This window comes from Nyctibius grandis, chromosome 5, assembly GCF_013368605.1.
Source record: "Nyctibius grandis isolate bNycGra1 chromosome 5, bNycGra1.pri, whole genome shotgun sequence".
NCBI lineage: Eukaryota > Metazoa > Chordata > Aves > Nyctibiiformes > Nyctibiidae > Nyctibius > Nyctibius grandis.
This window is the reverse complement of record NC_090662.1, coordinates 24,267,712-24,287,695: the sequence shown is the minus strand read 5'-3', so window position 1 is coordinate 24,287,695 and position 19,984 is coordinate 24,267,712. Positions and strand designations below refer to the sequence as shown.

Sequence of the window (19,984 nt, the reverse complement as noted above, 5' to 3'; positions counted from 1 at the left end):
TTTGGACGATAGCAGTTCTTATTATATATATTTGTAGTATTCTATGCAAAGGAATTTAACTTTCTGTAGAAAATAAATCAGAAGTCATGTGCATGGTTAGCAATAGTTCATGCAAACTTCTGTAATAAAGGCCAAACTATTAAGCAATAAAAAACACACATCGTGGCATGTGCCAAATTACTTCTTTTAATGTTCCACAATGCATCGGTTGGTCTCTAAACTGAAACATTCTTGCAGTAGTTATTTTTGCACATGGTTAAAAACTGTTTTTTTCTCATTTTAATTACCCTTTAGAGTGGCGTCCAGGTTCTACTGCACAGATCCTCTCAGACTTGGATTTAACATCCCAAAGAGATGGCAGATGGAAACGTATCAACACACTAATGCATTATAATGTAAGGAAGTGTTTCAGAGCAGTTGTTCGCATCTGTTAACTGTTCTCTAGTAATAAATAAAATCTTTTTTTTTTTAGAGAAACTTCTGTGCTACATAATCCAAAAAATAACCCTAGCTTTGGGTCTAGGCAGTAAAAGCTTGGGAGAGTGAAAGGCTCGGTCTAGACATACTGCCTAAACATTTTACCAAAAACATATCACCTAAATGCCAGCACTTTTGTTTCCTCATCATTGCAATGTCCAAATCCAAATTCCCCTTTGAACATTCAAAACATCCTTTTGCTAGGTCTCATATTCATGTCTTCCTTTCTCTACCACTTCCTACCCCTGAGAATTGTCTTTGTCCTTGCTCTGCTGCTAAATAGATTTGAGGTTGGTCTGGTTTGTTCAACAGCCCAGTCAGAAGAGCAGATGTTGACGTTTTTTGTACTGTCTGGTTTAGGTTTCCTACTGTGCACTCTACCACGGACTTGCAATCCACTTATCTTCCCTTTGTATGCTATTTGTTGCTTTCTAACAACAGATATCCTGATTAGGAAGGACAGAAGTTAGTTAGTTTTCCCTCAGAAAACAGACATCCAGTTCTTCACGATAAACCCCATTTTTGTACAAAGATCGCCCACACCATATTGAGGAACCACTGAAGTCTTGGAGATGCTTCTAGCATTTTCAGTAATCTCAGAGGAGGTGTTGATGGGATCTCTTATTAAAGGAGGGGGAGGGAGTCTGTTCTGAATTGCAGAGCCAGTTGCCCAAGAAGCCTTTGAAGGGCAGCATTAATCATAGGTCCAGATTCCCTGCCAAAGGTTACAGAAACCACAGTTTAGGTATTAAGAAAGAGGTTCAGCAGTGCATATTTCTTTCGAATAACATCCCTGTGTTTGTATTTTCAAAGGTCCGAGATGGTGCCCCACTCATCTTATCAAAAATGGGGGTTTCCCAGCAGCCAGAGGATAATCAGCAAGATGTCCCAGGGGAAAGTAAGTATATTGTGGCTTCACTACCTCCCAAGACGACTAGAAGTCAAAACCCACACAGAGGGAGTGACACTGCTGTCTTGATCTTGTTTATCAAGCATGTCTGTGGAGCTAGATATTCCCCACCAGACTATATAGGGCTTATTTGGTGTGTGTTACCCACTGCACACTTGCAATAGTTTTCTTTGTCCTCATTATAAAAGCCTCAATAGAAAGCGCTCTTAGCAAACATTTCCTTGCATATTTTGTTTCTTAATCCCACTACATCTGTAGTCAAACCGTATGTTTCATCTTTCCAAGCCTTTATCTCTTTTTCTCCTTCCTTCTTCCTTTTTTTCCTTTCCTCTCCAAATTTCTTCCACTTCCTATTAGACTAGAGTTGAATGCAGTGTTCTAGATGAACCACAGTAGAGACCAGCTCCCCTCTCTGTGACATAATGGATCTGATGTAATTTTTTCAATTGAATTTCTTACAACTACGTTGCCTTGCAAACTCATCTCTCTACATTCAGATTTTGTGTCTTCCTCCCTTTGAGTGGTGTTTCACCAGCTATGCTAGCTTGGTTTTTCCAGGGTCTGTTGGTTGGCTTCATTCATTCCATACACATTATCTCTTTAGATGCAGTGTTTTCCACAATTCCTTTCTTCTTTTTGAAGTTTACAATCCACTGTAAGATAGTGTCAGGAATTTCCTTATAATGTTTCCTCTCTTTCACATCACTAAAGCAGCTGTTGCATAATTCTAGTATTGCTGTCTGCTACAGTATGCTGGACTTCTCAACATGGAAGACAAGCTGTTAGCTTGCAACCCTTCTTTTAAAGCTTTTACTTTTACATGTTAGTATTCTGTCTAGACAAGTTTCCTTTATCTCAAAACCTCTTGAGATACAATATCCATTACAGCCTAAAACAAACTCAGATTTTTATGGAAATATTTACTTGTAAATTTATGTTCTTTGTCACATGTGTTTCCTTTACATTTCAGATGTTCAGTTTCTCTTTTTTTTTATCCTTATATTCATTTATTTTACACAAGGTAGAAGTTAATTTGTGGAATGATAATTGTTGAGATCATTCTTCCTTCTATGAACTCATTTGATATGCTTTTCTGTCTAGCACTGATAGCAAAAGCCATTGCTTCACCTAATAGTTTCATTCCTTTAAACAGATTTACTGATCTGAGATTTAATAGGTTTCAAGGGCTGGGCACTCAAACAGATTGGAAATAATATGCCAGAAATGTACGTTTTTCAAGAAGATGGCTCTCAGCTGATAGCTGTGATGTGTAGCCATTTAACAAAAATGTGCACGCTTCCATTTCACTTGTGTTTAGTGCTGGCCAGGAAATTAGGACAGGCAAAATTACTTGACGTTTACCTTTTACTTTCTTCTCCTGGATGCCTTCTGTTGAGACTTTTTCCAGCATCCTTGAAGGGTCTTCTAATGGTTGTGGCTACACCTCTGCTGCTGTCCTCTCAGCCCTTTACTGCAAGTGCATGCCATAGTTGGCCAAGAGGTGACTGCTCTGTCACAGCAGGTGCCAACCCAGCACGTTAACTTAAAAAGCCATTCAGTTTAATGTAGAGGGCAGTGGAGTGCAGCCAGGTGAGGAGCTGATTCCTAGGCCCTGTTCAGTTTGGTTGCACCAACTGCTGAGATAACTGCTGAAGCAGTAGTCACCTCCACTCTGAAGAAGTGGAGTGGACCATGAATGGAGCCTGGTGGTGTCCTTAGCTTGCTTTGCTTTCTTAACACAGAGCTGTGTTCAGTCTCCCGTTCTGGGCTCCCAGTCTTCATCCTCCTCACCTCACAGTGAGGACCAGACCATGCGGTTTTCTTTTTTTTGTTGGTTTTTTTTTTCTTTCCTCCTTCAATATGACTGTATCTTTAGCTATGAATCAGTATGATGAAGCTCTTTGAACATACATTATCTGTACTCCAAGATGAACTCCTTAATTATACGTGTGGCATACTAAGCTGTAAAGGAAAAGCAGACTTCTGGGGACAGTGCTGTCACACAAGGGCTCTCATACACGAGAGAAAAATCTGCAGAGAGAATTCAGATCCCAAAGTATGGAGTGAAGACAACTTTCACTGTTTCTTCTCCACACCTTGTCTTGCACGGTGGTAGCATACAAATTTGGGAAGACAGCATTTCGTGCCAGGCTAGCTCATTTTCTTTAGCGCCAAAGGGTCTTCAGAGCTATCTGGTGCCAGCTTGGTTTTTTGGAAAGCTATAAAACGTCCTTCTCTGGAGACATTCAAAACCCGCCTGGACGCGTTCCTGTGTGATATGGTCTAGGCAATCCTGCCCCGGCAGGGGGATTGGACTAGATGATCTTTCGAGGTCCCTTCCAATCCCTAACATTCTGTGATTCTGTGATTCTGTGATCGCAAAGCTCGTGCAAAGTGAGAGCCCGCAGTGACAGTGATTTGTGAGATGCTGTGTGTATTAAAGGGAGAGAAGAGGATCAGAGGCTTCCCCTCCCACACCCACACATTTATATGACACAGGGATTTATGGAGTTGCAACAAATAGAAATCCTGTCCCGGCTCTATGAATGAGGCTTGTGACGAAGTGGTTTTCCTTTTATCCAGAGTCTCTCATTAACTTGCACCTTTTGCATTGAAAGTGTCAGCTGAAGCCATTGACTGTCTGCCAAAGCATGAGGCATTGCACAGGACGAAAATGTAAGACCATGTTCAGAGATGTTGCTCTAAAACCTGGCATTGCTTCCATGCTGCTTTTGATTCACACCGTCTAACAGGAAGACACTAGAAGCTGGAGGTTATGACAAATTAAATGCAGCATCTTTTGCTTCTGAAGATAATAAATGCAATTACTAATTTGTATCAAGGTGGAGAATGGTTTCAATGATGTCATGCTAATATTTCTGTACTGAACTGTAAGCCAAAACAACACACTTCGTTATTCTGGGTTTTTTCTCTGTGTTTTTTTTTTTCTTTTTTACTGAATGAAAATAGCCAGAGGGTTGCAGACCAGAAATACTGATTAGCAAATCCGTGTAGGGCAGCCCTTCCTTCACCTCCATGGAGCTGTGTATTCACAGAGCAGAGGAGACTGGAAGGAAGTTCATTTGCTGCAGGCCATGCAACGAGAAAGGGGCTGCGTTGCCTATCACCATCTCACTTGCCTCCATCATGTTTACATTGTGGGTCATATCACTATAATTAGTCAGTGCAGTCAATATTTGGCATTAACCCCCCCAGTATTATTTTATATTGGCCAAAGAATGCCCAAGGGCCAAGACAAAGAGTTCGGGGGGAAGCACTTGACAGAGTGGGTGCAGTCTTCTCCCTGCTTACAGCTTGACGCATAATGTGGAGGTGTTTTCCCCTGTCCTTTAGTTTCTTCACCTCCTGCTTTTCCATTGGGGAAAATATTATCTCACAGAAATGTTATTTTCTCTTAGCAACCGTACTGCTACCATGTTTTGTTGCCCTATGTTCTGAATTTCCTTCCTCTCTCTTCCTGCTGTTTTTAGCAATGAAGTGGGATCTTGGTATTGCAAAAGTTCATCTGGGTGAGCTGTAGTCTTTCAATCCCTACTTTCCTATGAATAACTACTACTTCACTAGCAGCCAATTCTGTTGTTGCTAAACAAACACGGGCCAAATTAAGCTGCACGTAAGGGCCAGTAATCTCAGTGGAAACCCCTTTGATAGTTTCTCTTCTCTACAAAGTTAAACTGGGCCATATACCATCAGGAGGGCAAAGAGAGGATGAATTCCTATGAATCAAAGGAGGAAGCAGAATTGTACTGAGTGACTGCCATAAGGCTGGAAAATAGTTTCTGCTCTGACTGCGTGATTTGATCTGTTAATTTACAAAAAGGAAATAACAGGCATTGCAAAAGACATTCCAGACTTCAGGCCCAGCAGCGGTTCTTACTGTACTGGTGGATGATTGCTGTGAATGGTATCGATTGCAAAATCGCAGCTGCTTCAAAATAAAGTGAGAGCTTTTCTTTCTTGCTCACTTCATTCACATAAACTTCCAAGTCAAATTAAGGACTCTCAAAGGACAACGTGATTTAATGTGAGATTTATTTTTTTTTCCCCTACCTCGTTAAAAAGAAGTCAAGGCCCCAGAAGACTGCATAGCTAATGCTTTTCGTGAGGATATATGAAGTAGATTCAAGCAGAAGTGTTGGTTTGGCCAGATTACATATAAATGTTATTTTCCCCTGTGATGTAAAATATTGAACATACATGCAAGCTGGTAAATTTAATGTAGCTGTTGAGGAATTTAGTTAATAAACTACTATGGCCACAAATTTGAAAGGACAGAATTCATGCAATTAGAAATGGATATTTTCTGCTGTAACTGGGATTCAGTTACATTAGATACATATATTAAAGCATAAAACTTAGCAGTAATGCAAAATAATTTGTGTAATAGGGCTGAATCACGAGTTTTATGGGAAAAATAGCTTTCACATTTTAAAGACATCAGTGATTTTAAATGCATTGATTCAGTAACTTCCACTGGAAAGGCACCATTGATTTTAGGGACTATGCCAAGTAGATACAAACATTCAGAAATTAAAGAAAGAACAAACAAAACCAGGAGGTTTGAAACTAAGTTTGTGACACAGAATCTTTTTTCAAGGCGTATTCATTGCAAGTTAAAACAATTGTATCATCTTTTTTTAGAACTGTTCATAACAAAAGATTCTCAAGCATAGAGTTTGTCTGAACGTTCATTTTGATGCTGAAATGCAAGAATCCTGTTATTCCACTCTGTGATCATTGAACTAAGCTTAGGGACCAGATGCATGACGAAGCTGTGGATATAGCATAGCAAGGCACTGTGATCAGATGAGCTGACATAAGCATCCACCAGCTTACTCCTGTTTCTGCTATATGGTAACACACTTGGTGTGAGTGTCTTTGTCTGGTTTAAGCTATGAATACCCACAAACAAATTTTAAAATATCTTCTTGCAATGGATTATGAGTTTGCTGCAGTCATTACCTCTGTCTGCTGGAGTTCCTCTGAGCAAAAGGATGCATTTTTCCTCCTTCCAGCTACAAAGTCAAATGGTGCTGGTCAAATGCTGATAAAGACAGATCTGAACTGATGTACCTTACTTTGAATTCAGCAGTTAGGGTAAAAATGTAAATTGTAATGATGATGCCTAGAAAAAAGGTTGATACCATAAATTCTTAAATTGCCACTGCCAAATTCACCAGAGCTGCTACAACAATATCTTGCCTTGTACCCAGGGCAGGCTCCGATTGCCTGTTCTGTGGTGGCTGTTGCGTCAGACCTAGCTGAATTTCTGTAATTTGATCGGGTCTCCAAGAATTCACAAAGGAGTAGAGTATTTCACTGTGTGGACCTCAAAAAAATACACATGCAGTGCTTATGTGACCGAACAGGAGTTTCCTTATTGTGTGATTCCTTCCTCTCCCTTTGCTCTTCACAAAAGCAAGCCACAATCCTACTTCAGTGCTCCTTTTTCAGCTTATGTAGTACTTGAACATGTAGTACTTGAGTTGTATATGTTGGACAGAAGAGAGTAATCTAGATCCTCTTGGCAAGAGAAAAGGTAAGTTAAGAATAGAGAACAATGATCCTACGTGTGCTGAGGTATATGATTATTTTCGTGTTGCTGATTTGGGTGTGAGGCGTTTTTTGTAATTATTGCAATTCCTGTTTCTAGGGCATGCACTCCTGGAAGATGAAAATAAGGTCTGGCATCTAGTCCGGCCAGTAGATGAAATAGATGAAGGTAAATCAAAGCGAGGCAGCGTGAAAGAAAAAGAGAGGACCAAAGCTATTACAGAAATCTACCTGACCAGGCTTCTCTCTGTGAAGGTAGGGCTCAGCTGTGCCACGGTTGCACCTTACATCTATAGATTTTGAGGTACAACTGAAGAAAATGATACAACTATTAGTCATGCGTTTGGCTGCAATTTTGAATATGTGTCATGTACAAACAAGCTGGTGTTCAGGGCTTCAAGTGATTAATATGCCCTGACGAACATTACTGGGAAAGAGATAAAGTATAACTCCCTAACAAGGCTGAGAAGCATGATTTTGTGTTCGTTAAATAAGGATTTTTCTTGCAAGACAAAGATGGATATTCTCCTCTGTGCCACCTCTTTAGATAATATTTTGTTGGGTTTTCTTGTGAACCAACTGCCTTATGAACTGCTACAGAGCCTTCTATTTCCCTGTTTTTGTTTGTGACCCATGCTACGGTATAATCTAGAAAAACAATAAAAATGTTGTCAAAGAATAATAGTCCTTTTAGAGTATTTTTAGTGCTTATCCTGCAGAATGGATCACAATCAAAATAATTTTATGAAGCATTCCTCCTTGCAGAAAGAATGTAGGATAATGTATTTAACGACCCTAACGCCAGGCTCCTCGTGAAAATGAGGGTGGTCTGCCTCCAGCCAAGGCCATTTGTCCAAGTGTGAAAGGGGATGTGAAGGGAAGTGTCTGTATGAATGAGATAGACCCAGGACAAAGAGCCAGCAAGATGCAGCCGCCCCTTTTCTATTCCCAATAGCCACTTTATTACCAGTCTGGAGCTTTACTAACTCTTACGGAGCTGGTGAGGGGTGATGGCTGGGACCACAGCTACCCCTACAACCCAAGGACTGTTGCTGTATCCTTGCTGACAGCAGAGTGGCTTAGGGCTCCTTGCCTTCTCGGTCCCTGACATGTTCTGGGTCTGGCAGCTGGAGTGACGGCGAGGGAGAGGATGCAGCCCTTCAAACTGTCCATAGAGCCAACTAGCTGAGCAGGGATGAACTGCACATGGCCTCAAGAGGGTCATCTCTAAAACAAGGGGACAGTCTCTGAGGTCACAGCCTCTAAGGTCCAGGCAGATGCAGGAATCCAACCAAGCACGCAGCCCTCCTGGGACACTTCACTCCTTGGGCTTGGTGGAGCTCATGGAGCTGGGCCAGACTGGGTGTCTGATGAGCCCCAAGTGCTTGCCCTTAAACAAAAAGTGAAATGCTCTACTTTTTCCTCTGTTTTTAAAAGTTGCATGGTGCTCTGGAGTCAGAGAAACTGGAGGTGGGAAGCTGCAAAACCATTAAAAAATGGCTAACAATTATTTTGTGTGCACAACGACCCTGAAGTGTAAATATATTGTATACTTAGCAACCGGTTTCTGCTGCTTCTGTCAAGCAGAAAGCACATCTTTCTGTGCAAACCGTAGAGTAGTTGGTGAAGTCACAACCTTTCAGGCTAGAACATAAATTGTTCTCTAGAAGGTCTTTACTGTGTTGGCAGTTTGCAAGGTCACTGCACTAAGAGGTTGCTTGGTTTTTGTCACCCGGTACCCTTAGCACTCAGGATGAAGGCCATCAGTGACTGCAACTCTGTTATGGGCTGTTAGTGTCAATAGGAATAGAAGACTCTAGGATGGCACCGAGTTCAGCCTGTAACACAAATGTAATAGATTTTTTTAAACTTGCTTTTAGGGGACACTTCAGCAGTTTGTAGATAACTTCTTTCACAGCGTGCTCAACTCAAACCATGTGGTACCACCAGCTGTGAAATACTTCTTTGACTTTCTTGATGAGCAAGCAGAAAAACATGACATCAAGGATGAAGATACCATTCACATCTGGAAGACAAACAGGTACAGTATGAACAGAGTAATATGTGTATTGCAGAGAAATGAGAGTGTAATTCTCAGGTATGTACTGGCACTCTTACCACAAATCAAAGTAAATTTCATTTATAATTCTCAGAGTAATTTTAATTGAGATAATACGTTTATATGATGGAAAGGATTCCCTTTGCAGCCTAGAAGCTGCAAAAATGAAACCAGCCTACCTATGGCACTGTCACTGGCAGATTTACCACTTTTTGTCTTTCCTCAGAGAAGAGGAAAGCAATAGGCAGATGGGACTAGATTTACCTGTCAAAGCACAAAGTCTAAGAAAATACTACTTGGGTAGTTTCTCTAACCACGCAGACATCTTCTCTTGCTATTTTGGGGCACTTGATATTCTTCTCATATGAGGTTTTCGGTAAGAGATGTAAAAGCTTGCTTTTCAGACATGGAAACCAGACAACAGATAGCTTGTATAAATGTTGAAATATAAAATTAAGCTTCACTGTTGTGAGGAGATCAAAATGCAAAACCCGTACTTAATTTCATCTGATTTGCATGGTGTAGAACATTTATTGTGTAAAAAGGATTGTTTATCTTTTTCCTTGCTTTGCAGCCTGCCTCTTAGATTCTGGGTAAACATACTGAAAAATCCCCATTTCATCTTTGATGTTCATGTTCACGAAGTAGTGGATGCTTCCTTGTCAGTCAGTTGCACAGACTTTCATGGATGCTTGCACAGAACAGAGCACAAAATTAAGCAGAGTAAGTGATTTGCATTCTACATCCTGACTACGCTCATGCCTGACAAGACAAAGGGCATCCTCACAGACAATACCCATTCTCTGAGGAGATACAGCCTTGATAGTTTCTTTTGAGTTTTATAATGAAGTTAGCATTTCACACTTAACAGGTTGGTGAACCTGTTCAGGTGAACCTGAACAATGTAGTCTGCCAATTGATATTTATAAAAAGGAGAAAATAGCAACTGCTTTTATAAAAGGCAAGTTTAAGAACTGATTATTTCATGTCCACCAATAATTTAGTGTCATCTTGCGCTGATATGTTGGTAAAACTCAACAGTAATGATGTGTGTAAACTTCATCCTTTTAGGGCAAATAGTCCCACCAGTGTTAATAAGCATCCAAATGTTAATGTCTGTAAAGCTCAAGTGCATGTGAATATAAAGTCTTGATCTTAAGTTCTTGACTTTATTTTTCTTCCTAGAGATGTTCATAAATCAACCAAGTTTCTCTCTGTTATAAATTTTTCAGGATTCTCCGAGTAATAAATTACTTTATGCGAAAGAAATCTCTAACTATAAGAAAATGGTGGAAGAGTAAGTATAGACTCTCTTCGTGCTTATCCGGAGTTGTTAGGGCTTTAAGCCTGTGTAAGAGGAAAAATGAATGCTGAGGTAGTCAAAGTCAGCTGTCAAATGTTAAAAATTTTACACCTGAATGTTAAAACGTTGCCGTGGTGGTGGCGTTGGCAGGGTTGAAATGGAGCGCCGTTACGACCCAGTGCACACTCATGTCTGTACAGATTTATTCAGGAGAAAATACGATGCTGTTTTCTGCGGTAGTTGTTGTTACCCATACAATCTGTCTAACCAATGCTGCACTTCCATAACTCAGTAGAGATCAAATCCTGAAAACATTTTCACGAATGTTTTTTTTTTCTATTCCGTCTCTGACTTTATTCATTTACTAATTGGCAATTCTGTGAATGCTGTGAAAATCTGTCACAGGACAAAACTCTCACTAGCTGATGACTTCAAAAGTTTGAAGGCCTAAAATAATATTCAGCTGCAATTATAAATAGATTTCTTTCCTGTGCTTTAGCCCTGTACAATCAGGTGTAATTTGCCTCTGTTGCGAAGGTATCGAGCACTAATGACTGTTGGGAGGCAGGATTACTAAAGGAGGCACTGGTCTGTTGTGGTAGAGCATCTCCTGCCTTATCAGAAAGCACGTTTAAAATAATTGCAATATTGAAACACAGAATTACCAGAATACCAGAGAGTATTTCACCTAATTAAACATCGGTTTTCATTTGTTGCAGTTACTATAAAGGTATTCGTCAGATGGTGCCAGTTAGTGACCAAGACATGAACACCCATCTAGCAGAGATTTCTAGGGTAAGAATAAATTCCGTTTTCTTGTGCTGAAATTGGAGCCAAGTACAGCACTGCTTGTCTTCTCTTTCTAACTCAACAAGGGTTTTTTTGTGTGTGTGCGAACATCAAACAAGTTATCTCATATGTCTCTGAAATACTCCTGCTTACTGTAGTCGTGCCTTTTAGCCCTTTGAAATGTTGGTTATTGAACGGAACCAAGAACAGTTATCATCACTGATCTATCTGAGCGATGGAGGCGCCAGAGCAAAGTGTTCAGATTTTTTCACATCCATTGTGGAAAAATTACAGCACTCTTGAATGGTGTTTTCTCTCCACAGCATATAAAGGATGTGTAACATTGATCATACTGATAACAAGTAATGACTGAATTCAGAGTGCTACCACAGCAAAAATTAGATTCCAGAAATGATAGAGGAGGCACGTATGTTAAGTATAGCCTATTTTAGAGCTGTCTGTACAAGGACAATACTTATGCTTGTGAGAAGCTCACCATGTGGTCACTCAGTGGCACTTGTTCTTTTTGCGTTATAGGTTATTGGGGGTTACCTCACGTGGAGAAGAGCAGAGGGGGGGTGGCTGCTAGCTGGGGACTCTGGTCGGAGACTGGTGGAGCAAAGACGCTACAATATCTGCTTCAGTCTTGAAAGAGCCTGTCCGCTCTGCAGCTTAGCGTAGCTAGAGCAGGCTCGTGCCTTCGAAGCACGTGATTTAACTCAGAATCAGGAGAGGCAGCCCTCACCAGTCTTAAAATATGTTGTTTAGCCTGAGCAAAGAGACAGTGTACTTACTGGCTGGTTTGCTCATTTGCTTAATTTAGTTGAAGAGTTCTAGCGTACAGAGGATGTTTGGGGAATTTTTTGTGGTTTGTTTATTTCAGTGCCCTTAGGACCTAACATTTTGCAGATCAATATCCTCATGAGAGCATTTCTATTTTCAGCCATTCACTACAAAACTCATCTGCAGTGACATTTCATTTTCCAGTTAACTTTATTTATTACGCAAATTGTGATGTATGTAAAATTAAAATGTTTGGTGATTGAAAGTAAATTCATTAGAATGTTTTAACATCAGCAGAATATGTTGATCCTTTCTATTTACATTATAAATTATGATAAAAATGAATATGGAAGGAGTGATCAAGCATTGCAAATTTTTGCCAGTTCTAGAAGTGACTTTTATAGAGCAAAGAAAGATGGATGTTTCTCTGCTGCTTTATGTCTTGGATAATCATTTATGCCAATAGCAATATTTTGCAATTCTTCATTTTCTTAACTAAGTTAAAAGACTAAAGGCATGGCTAGAGACTTGAATCCTATACGTTTGAATGAAAAACACCTGTTTAGACAGGTAGAGCACATTCACTAGATAAGTTAAATGTCATGGGTGAGGGAGGAAGAGGTGATAGAAGGGTTATTTCCTGCTTCATTTAGAGTCCTTTTTCTCTTTCTCCCCTTTCCATCTTCGTGATTCAGGTGGCTTTTTCCAAATGTGCTCACGATCTTGATGAGTTACACCTTTGCTGTAGTGAGGTGTGCATAATTTCAAAGAGTTAAAAAGATCTGGAGAAAGTTTATCAAAACAGCCATGACAGTGAGAGAAACGATGCTTAATACCTCAACAATACGTAGATTGTACTGAGTAAATGCTGTAGTTACACATACCCATGCTGTTAACAGATGTTTGAGCTGTAGTCTGTGGTTAGACGTTCAGAGCTCAAAATATTTTCTACCTCCAGTGTTAGAGTTGTGTACAGACTGGAAAAACACCAGTGGGAAAGTCTTGATCTAAAAATCACCAAACAAAAGTTTTCTCACCCCTTTTTTTCTGCTCCAACTGTCATTTTACAGAAGTTACAGGATGCAGAGCTTGCATTTGGAAATCTTGTATATTGTATCCAACAGTCATGCATGTGCATAACTTCCAGCTGTCTGTAATTGTATTTTGACGTGTTTGCTGCTCACTTGTGTTAACAGGCACATACTGATTCCTTAAATACACTTGTGGCTCTACACCAACTCTACCAGTATACTAACAAATACTATGATGAGGTAAGTTGCAGCTTTTGTTTTCATTTTTTAATAATATCAATGGTAAAAAGTTATAAAGCCTAACATCAGTCTAAAGGAACAACTTCTGGAATTCCCTGGATAATCAGGTAAAAGCAATGCTGAACAGAAAGCTCTAACTTTGCAGTGATACGCCTTGCTTGACGATTACACTGGTCAAACGTGTGTTCTTATAAATGAACAATTTCATTATGGGCTATCTGGTTTCGGTAGTGATAGTTTAACGAGAACTGAAAGAGGAATTGATTTTAAATTAATTTCTCTTCAGTTCTACCATCCTAATTCCTAAGAATTAGGACATAAGAATGTCACCAAGCAGAAAATAGTCATCAGAGCTACATAAGGTTTCAAGCCAGTGTTTTTTTTATTAGGAACAATCCATTAAACTTGTTTTGCTCGTAGGAATGGGGCCGTGCCTTTTTTATTAGTTAAGGTGCACTTAAAACTTCCATGCGTGCTACCGTCTATGTTTTGCCATGCTAAATGAAGTGCCTGCCCAAGGTAAACCAAAGCAGAGTAACTGTTAAATATAGCCTGATTGAAAAAGAGGCTCACAGATTCAGTCCAAAATGTTTCTTAGGTTCTTCATGCCCTGTGGAAAGGAGGACAAAGAATTATCCTAGTGCAGCTGGGCTGTGGCTATGGCTCTCCAAACTTAATCTGAAAACAAAAAGAGAGAAGGAAACTTTTATTCAAAGGTTTCCATGGAAATGAATGTCTCCAGAAAACTATCAGAGTTAAATCAAAGCAAGTAGGAACAGATGCTGAATCAAAAAGGAGTACAGCACATGTGAGCTCTCTTCCGTTTGTCTTGCATCTCAGCACAGTTTGTGTTTTCACGTATATTTAGCACTAAAGGCAGTGAGTCTCATCCTCAGCTTCGCTGCAGGTGCTTTATCCAGGAGCAGCCAGCCTGTCACAGGTTTAAAACAGATGCAAGCAGGGCAAATCAGATCACCCTGAGGAGTCTTGCAATGAGGGTCAGGAGGGGGAGCAGCCAGAGGAATGCAGGCCAACCCAATGGCGTTGGTTTCCTTGTCCCCAGCACAAACCAAGCTGGCTTTCCACGCCTGCCCGAATGTATCCATGGCCTGACCTCTTAAAGAAACACTCGGGGACGCTGGATGACAGATGAACCATAAAGCCCTGATTCTTCCACGCCCCCACGTCCCTTGCTTCCACTCAGGGTTTCACATTTGGTGGCAGGCACAGGTGAAGCATCCTTTATGGTCACCAGTCTGTGGGACTTCATCAGTGGCAGGGCAGCAAACCCCGGGGCGTCGCTGCAGCTCTTGCTTTCACATACATCACTGTGTAACAACAAGCTGCACCTGATGAAAAAGATGCTAATTCAGAATTATGGCGATAATCTGTCAGGAACCATTCAGTAAAATTAATCGGGCTTATTTATTTCCCATGAAAATGTTTAAATTTGAATAAATTGGAACATTTTGCAGCTGCCCTTGTCTTTATTACTGACGCAGTGGTTCCCAGCATGCGCTGTACCTTCTGCATCTCTGCAGGGCTTGACAGTGACTAAGTGGGTACATTCTAATTGTCCACATTTATATGGAGGATATATTCGCCAGCAGAGATAATCATGAATTATTTAGCCTAGATTTGAGGAGTTACAGCTAGATGTAATTGTTAAAATTAAGGGAACAATATCAAATTAAATTAGGCCCAATTTAAATACAGTAATAAGTATTTATTAACTCCGTCTTGTAAAAATGTTTTCACGCTTTAAAAACAAATCCATTAAAATAATTATTCCTAAACAAATTTGCTTCAGTGTTTGAAACGCAAATGCTATATGAGCCTTTCAGAGTGAAATTATTGGCTAGATTGATGCTGACTGCATTAATCTCCCTTGTTAATGATGTGCAAGAAGTAGCAAGAACCACAGGTAGTGACAGGCAAACTCTGTTATTCCAGTTCTTGTACTTGCAAGTTTATACAGTATTTAAACAGAGCTGAAGGTTTCTGCTTGATTAGTGTCTGACTTTTATTAATAAAACCAGTTCTAGAAAAGGAATGTTTTTGCTGTGTAACACATTGTTCTAATGGAGAAATCTAATAGTTGGTGGAAAAGTTTCCCTAAAGGATGATGGAAATTAAAACCTTTCGAAACCTTTGAAATTTGATCTTGAGAAGCCCTAAAAAACTCTTTCTTTGAAGAAAAGCCTTCTCATAACAGGCCTTTTCTAGCTCTTGTTTTCAAATCCCTTGTGTCTCAGAGTCATACCTTCCTATATATACCCACAGCAGAGGCTGCATGCGCGTTGCTGGGGGGCTCCTCTGACGAGCTCTTTGCTTCCTGCACTACGTGGTCCTGGGCCAGAGTCTTGGCATTTCTTGGCAAGAGCCAAAGGGAAGCTGACGGCAGCTCCCTGGCGCTGTGACCAGACCGTTGTCTTCATTGTATTGCCTGTAGACACGAGAGACTTGTGTTGCCCTACCTAATGCCTGTGCATGAACCACCCAGGAGCTTCTCATAGCCAAAGCTTATGGGGATGGGGCTTAATTACTGCGGGTAACTGACCCTTCAGCCTTGTAGGGTGCACTGTAAGTAAAAACACTGTTTCTTAAATAGCTATAAAGACATTTTTCCCCCTGCCTGCTCCATCTTGGAATGCAATATTTCACAAGATAAAACACTACCTATTAAGTTGCTTGGATCCCAGCATAATGGGAAACATTACAGCAACTTAGATAAAGTCATGGAGACGATCATTTTTATTGCCTTTGTGTAAAAATAGAACATGGGGCCTACTAGATGGACATTATCTTCGGTACAGAGTGAATGCAAAAGACTCTTTACAACCAAAGTAGTACCAAACACTTGGTCCGGGAACTATGTTGTATATTTTCAGCTAAATGTTTCTAAACATTCAGTGTTTATTTCTTCCAGATTATAAATGCACTTGAAGAGGATCCAGCTGCACAAAAAATGCAGCTTGCCTTCCGTTTACAGCAAATAGCAGCTGCGTTAGAGAATAAAGTGACTGACCTTTGACTCAAAAGCCGCAATAAAGAAATCTGATCTGAAGATGTTCAAATTCATTCTTCCTGTTAAGGAAATAGTGTTCTATTTTTTAATGTATAATTACAACTTTAAATGAAAGATTTCATGTTTTTTTGATAGCAGAGGTGTAATGTAAAAAATTTTTACTGTAAATTATGCTTCTAATTAAAAGCTGTGTTGTGTGTAAATGAATCTTCTGTGGGAAAGAGAGTCCTTTGGTTGGGGCCAGGGTGGGGGGTGGAAGAAGGAAAACCTATAGTTTGTTTAATTTAGTAGAATCTGAGACATCAGCATTTAGGATTCATTATGCAAGTAAATTCAATACTATAGCATCCTTTCTACCTTAAGCAATATTTCTACTAGGAAAACAATAATATACTCAGAGACACATGCAATATCCCTTTTTGTTTTGATAACTGGAAGTTGACTTCCATATAGCTCTAAAACTTAGTCTATGCTCATAATGAACATCGTGAACAACGTGTCTGACTTCTCTGCAAGATCTGAGAATTGGACTTGCGACCACACACAGTTCTTAATTTAATTATTTATGTCCTCGGTGATGCACAGTATTGCACCCACCTCAGTTGGCTGCAACAGAAATAAGAGTAATGTCAATGTAGGAGGGTTCTACTGATAAAGTCTCATTCGGTTCAGAAATCACTGCAAAGAAGGAATTAGTCCTTAAAACTTTACAACTCTTTGTTATTATTGTGAGTTTTATGATATATGCTAATGTGCCTTACTTGTACTAATTCTGTGAATCTGATGAATGGTTTTGTAAAAAGAAGCGGATCAGAAAAAGAAATATTTATGTGCTCTTGAATGACTTTTGTGTGAAAAACATGACCAGCAGAATGCTTGTAATTAGCTGCTTGCAGAGAGTGTGCTGTTTAACATGATTTGATTATGTATAATGTCTTCTTTTAGAATGGTTCTGATGATTTTTTATTTGAATCTTGGAACTGTCCTAGAAATACCATCACTTGTTTTTATTGTATTTGTGATGTAAAATACTAGTATGATATTGGAAAAATCATATACTCATCTATTGAAAACCACTCAGTCAGTTTTAAGCCTTGGAATGCTGCATTCGATTAAATACACACCATAACCCATAGCAAAGAAAATTGAAATAACTCATCAGAAAGTGTGTGTTTACAATATAGGTAAGCTCCATACAAATCAAAAAGTTAGGTACGTCTTCTTAAATTGCTGTATTGCACATCAGAGAACTTTCTTCCTCTTTGTCTCGCAAGTTTTTGGCAGTAAAGTAGCATTTTAATGAAGTGCTGCCATCTGTACTCCTTCGTTCACTGTCCTGCCAAGCGCCCGCACGCTGCTGATTCTCAGCAAGCTAACGCAGTGTCTGCTGCCCGCTCTCCCTGCCCGGTAGGTTGTCATACAGTGGCCTTTACTGTTTGTTGATATATTTCCCCCTCCCTTTTTGAAAATCCCCTGGTATTTGTCAGTGGGCCTTTCCTTCAGTTTCCAAAAATCAAAAGCCTCACCAGAACTGGTTTCCTGCCCAGTAGGCTGGGAGGGGTTTTTTTGGTTTGTTTTGTACTCGACGTCTTGCATTTGTGTATAATCATTCCTGAACCTGCCTGGGCTGTAAGTTATTTTACACCTTTTAGGATTGAGGTACATGACTTCTACATACAAGTGCTTTGCCAGCTACTCCTTCATCAAAAGAAGCATCCTAATTTCATGGCTAATCTGTTTCTGTGTCATTATTTGTAAATCCTGTTAATTGTAAATCAAATACAATGTTGTTTTTTTCCACCAAGTGTCTTGGGATCTTTACTGAAATTGGGGGGTGGGTGTTGAAAGGGGTTTGTAATGCTTCCTCCAGGGGTGATAGAGCAGCAGCGTCCGTCAGTCTGCGGTTGGTAATGGAGGAGCACAGCACATCCTGCAGATGCTGTGCCTGACATCATGCCCTTTTTATGGGCATTTGCTCTGAAAAATGAGAGTACTCTTGAGAAGAGAGGATGTAATGCAACATCCCGTGGCGAGGGCTGCTTGCCTGAGGAAAACCCGTCTTGGGACCTGAAAGCCAATTAAAATACAGGCGCAGCAGCATCTCTCCAGAGAGATCAGAAAGCCCTGCTTGAGCAAGTAGGTTTTCAGAAGGAACATTATGTGTCCCCCACCAACAGTGACTTGATGCAGAGCAGCTGCAGGCGATCACAAGCTGCCGTGGGCTGTGGCAATGGTGTAGCAGAATCTTTCTTACCTGTTAGGCAACCGTTTGTGTCTGCCCACGTGTGCGAGTTCATGATGGATCCATTGGTCACTCTTTGGTGCCCTTTTTTTACATCCTGGGAAATGCTCAGGCTTTAGGCGCTGCTGTGCCGTCTGCCAGGGAACACGGAGGCAGATAACTGTGAGCAGCTGCAGCTACAAAGAAGACTTAATGCCAGTTCTTCAGTTTCCCTAAGTCTCCTCTCCTGAAAGCACAGAATTGGAATTTGAATGGAAGAACTGAGCTGGTTTATTTTATTCTTTCCCCTTTTGGCTGAGCTTCTCCAGTGCTTGTTTTTCCACTCTGGTGCTCTGTTTTGTCTGGGCCTGATTTTTGGCTTCAGTTTTCCCTATGTTTTAGCAGTCTGATTCTTAAAGGCTTCATGCTCCTCCTTTGGTTTCTGCTGCTCCTGCCATCTGGTTCATCTGCAAGATAAAAGAAAAAAGCTCCCTGAGGGTCTCTCTCCTTTTCATCCCCTCTGCAACCCCTCTAAGGGGCACTTTGAGCACAAGACCCTTCTCTCTGCATAATAGGAGCCACTCTACTCATAGCAGCAGCTGTGAAAAAAACACCCTTGCTTGGACAGCTCCCCACTGTAGTTCAGAGGTGTGTGCAGACTGTCAGCCACCACCACCAAGGCTGAATCCCATTGCCGATTTCAGCCTCTCCAAAGGGTTTACTCCTTGTTTCCCCACCAGCAAACAAACAGGTAGAGATCTTGGATGATGGGACAAGACCCCTGCCCCTGCTTGCCTAATGCAGAGTAACTTGCCCAACTGAACAGGAATTTGGGTTTTTGTCTCTGGCCGGGAATGCCTCTCTATTCCTTAGTGCCAGGTTTCCCTCTGACACCTTGATCTTTTTGCCGCTCTCTATATACTATAGATGTATAAGCAAGTGGTTATGGGTGGAGAGGACCTCGGCTAGCTTGCATATGTAAGGCATAGTTCTTCCTCAAGATGGTTTCTATGACCAGTCTGTAACTTCCATACTTGAGCCTCCCCCTTCTGCATGCTGCTGCGTTGGACACATGTTTCTCAGCCTGCTCGGTCTGATCTGTGTTTACATGCACTCTCTAAGGCTGGCTTTTCCAGCAACAACTTTTTGAAGACTAGCAGAGCCATCACTATAAACAAAAACGTACAGGGAATTCAGAAACTCAAACTGGAATTCATAAATTCACAAATTCCTAAATTGTCATAACATGGGCGGATTTTTAGCCAGCTGCATAAAGACTTGAATTGGCTCTAAGCTTGAATTTCAGCTGTCCTCAACTTACCAGCACTGATGAGATTTTTGTGGCCAGTCCTTTACTGTTCCAGGTTCTCAAGCCTTGCTCATTTTCAACTGTAGAACACCCTGGTAGAATGTACCTGCATGGCCTAAAAAAAATCTCTGGATGTCAGCCAGAAACCCCTTTTTCACTGCTTCCTGTGGCTGCAACACCTCGATTTACCCTGAAAATTAAGGTTTTAGGCAGGTTTCCCATTTGCACCTAAGCACGTGGCGTAACAGTTCTCTGAGGAC

The 19,984-nt window shown here is 40.6% G+C and overlaps 1 protein-coding gene across 1 annotated transcript in view; it reads left to right on the top strand.

Annotated features, from left to right (window-relative positions):
• The window catches only part of PLXNB2 (plexin B2), a 261,270-nt gene extending 243,276 nt beyond the window's left edge, over positions 1–17,994 (top strand). Inside the window, 10 exon segments of the mRNA XM_068400929.1 lie at positions 295–395; positions 1,291–1,375; positions 7,062–7,216; positions 8,842–9,002; positions 9,595–9,688; positions 9,690–9,743; positions 10,253–10,317; positions 11,043–11,118; positions 13,092–13,166; positions 16,096–17,994. Coding sequence (XP_068257030.1) covers positions 295–395; positions 1,291–1,375; positions 7,062–7,216; positions 8,842–9,002; positions 9,595–9,688; positions 9,690–9,743; positions 10,253–10,317; positions 11,043–11,118; positions 13,092–13,166; positions 16,096–16,200 — 971 coding nt within the window. The 3' untranslated portion in view covers positions 16,201–17,994.
• The last annotated feature ends 1,990 nt before the right edge of the window (positions 17,995–19,984 follow it).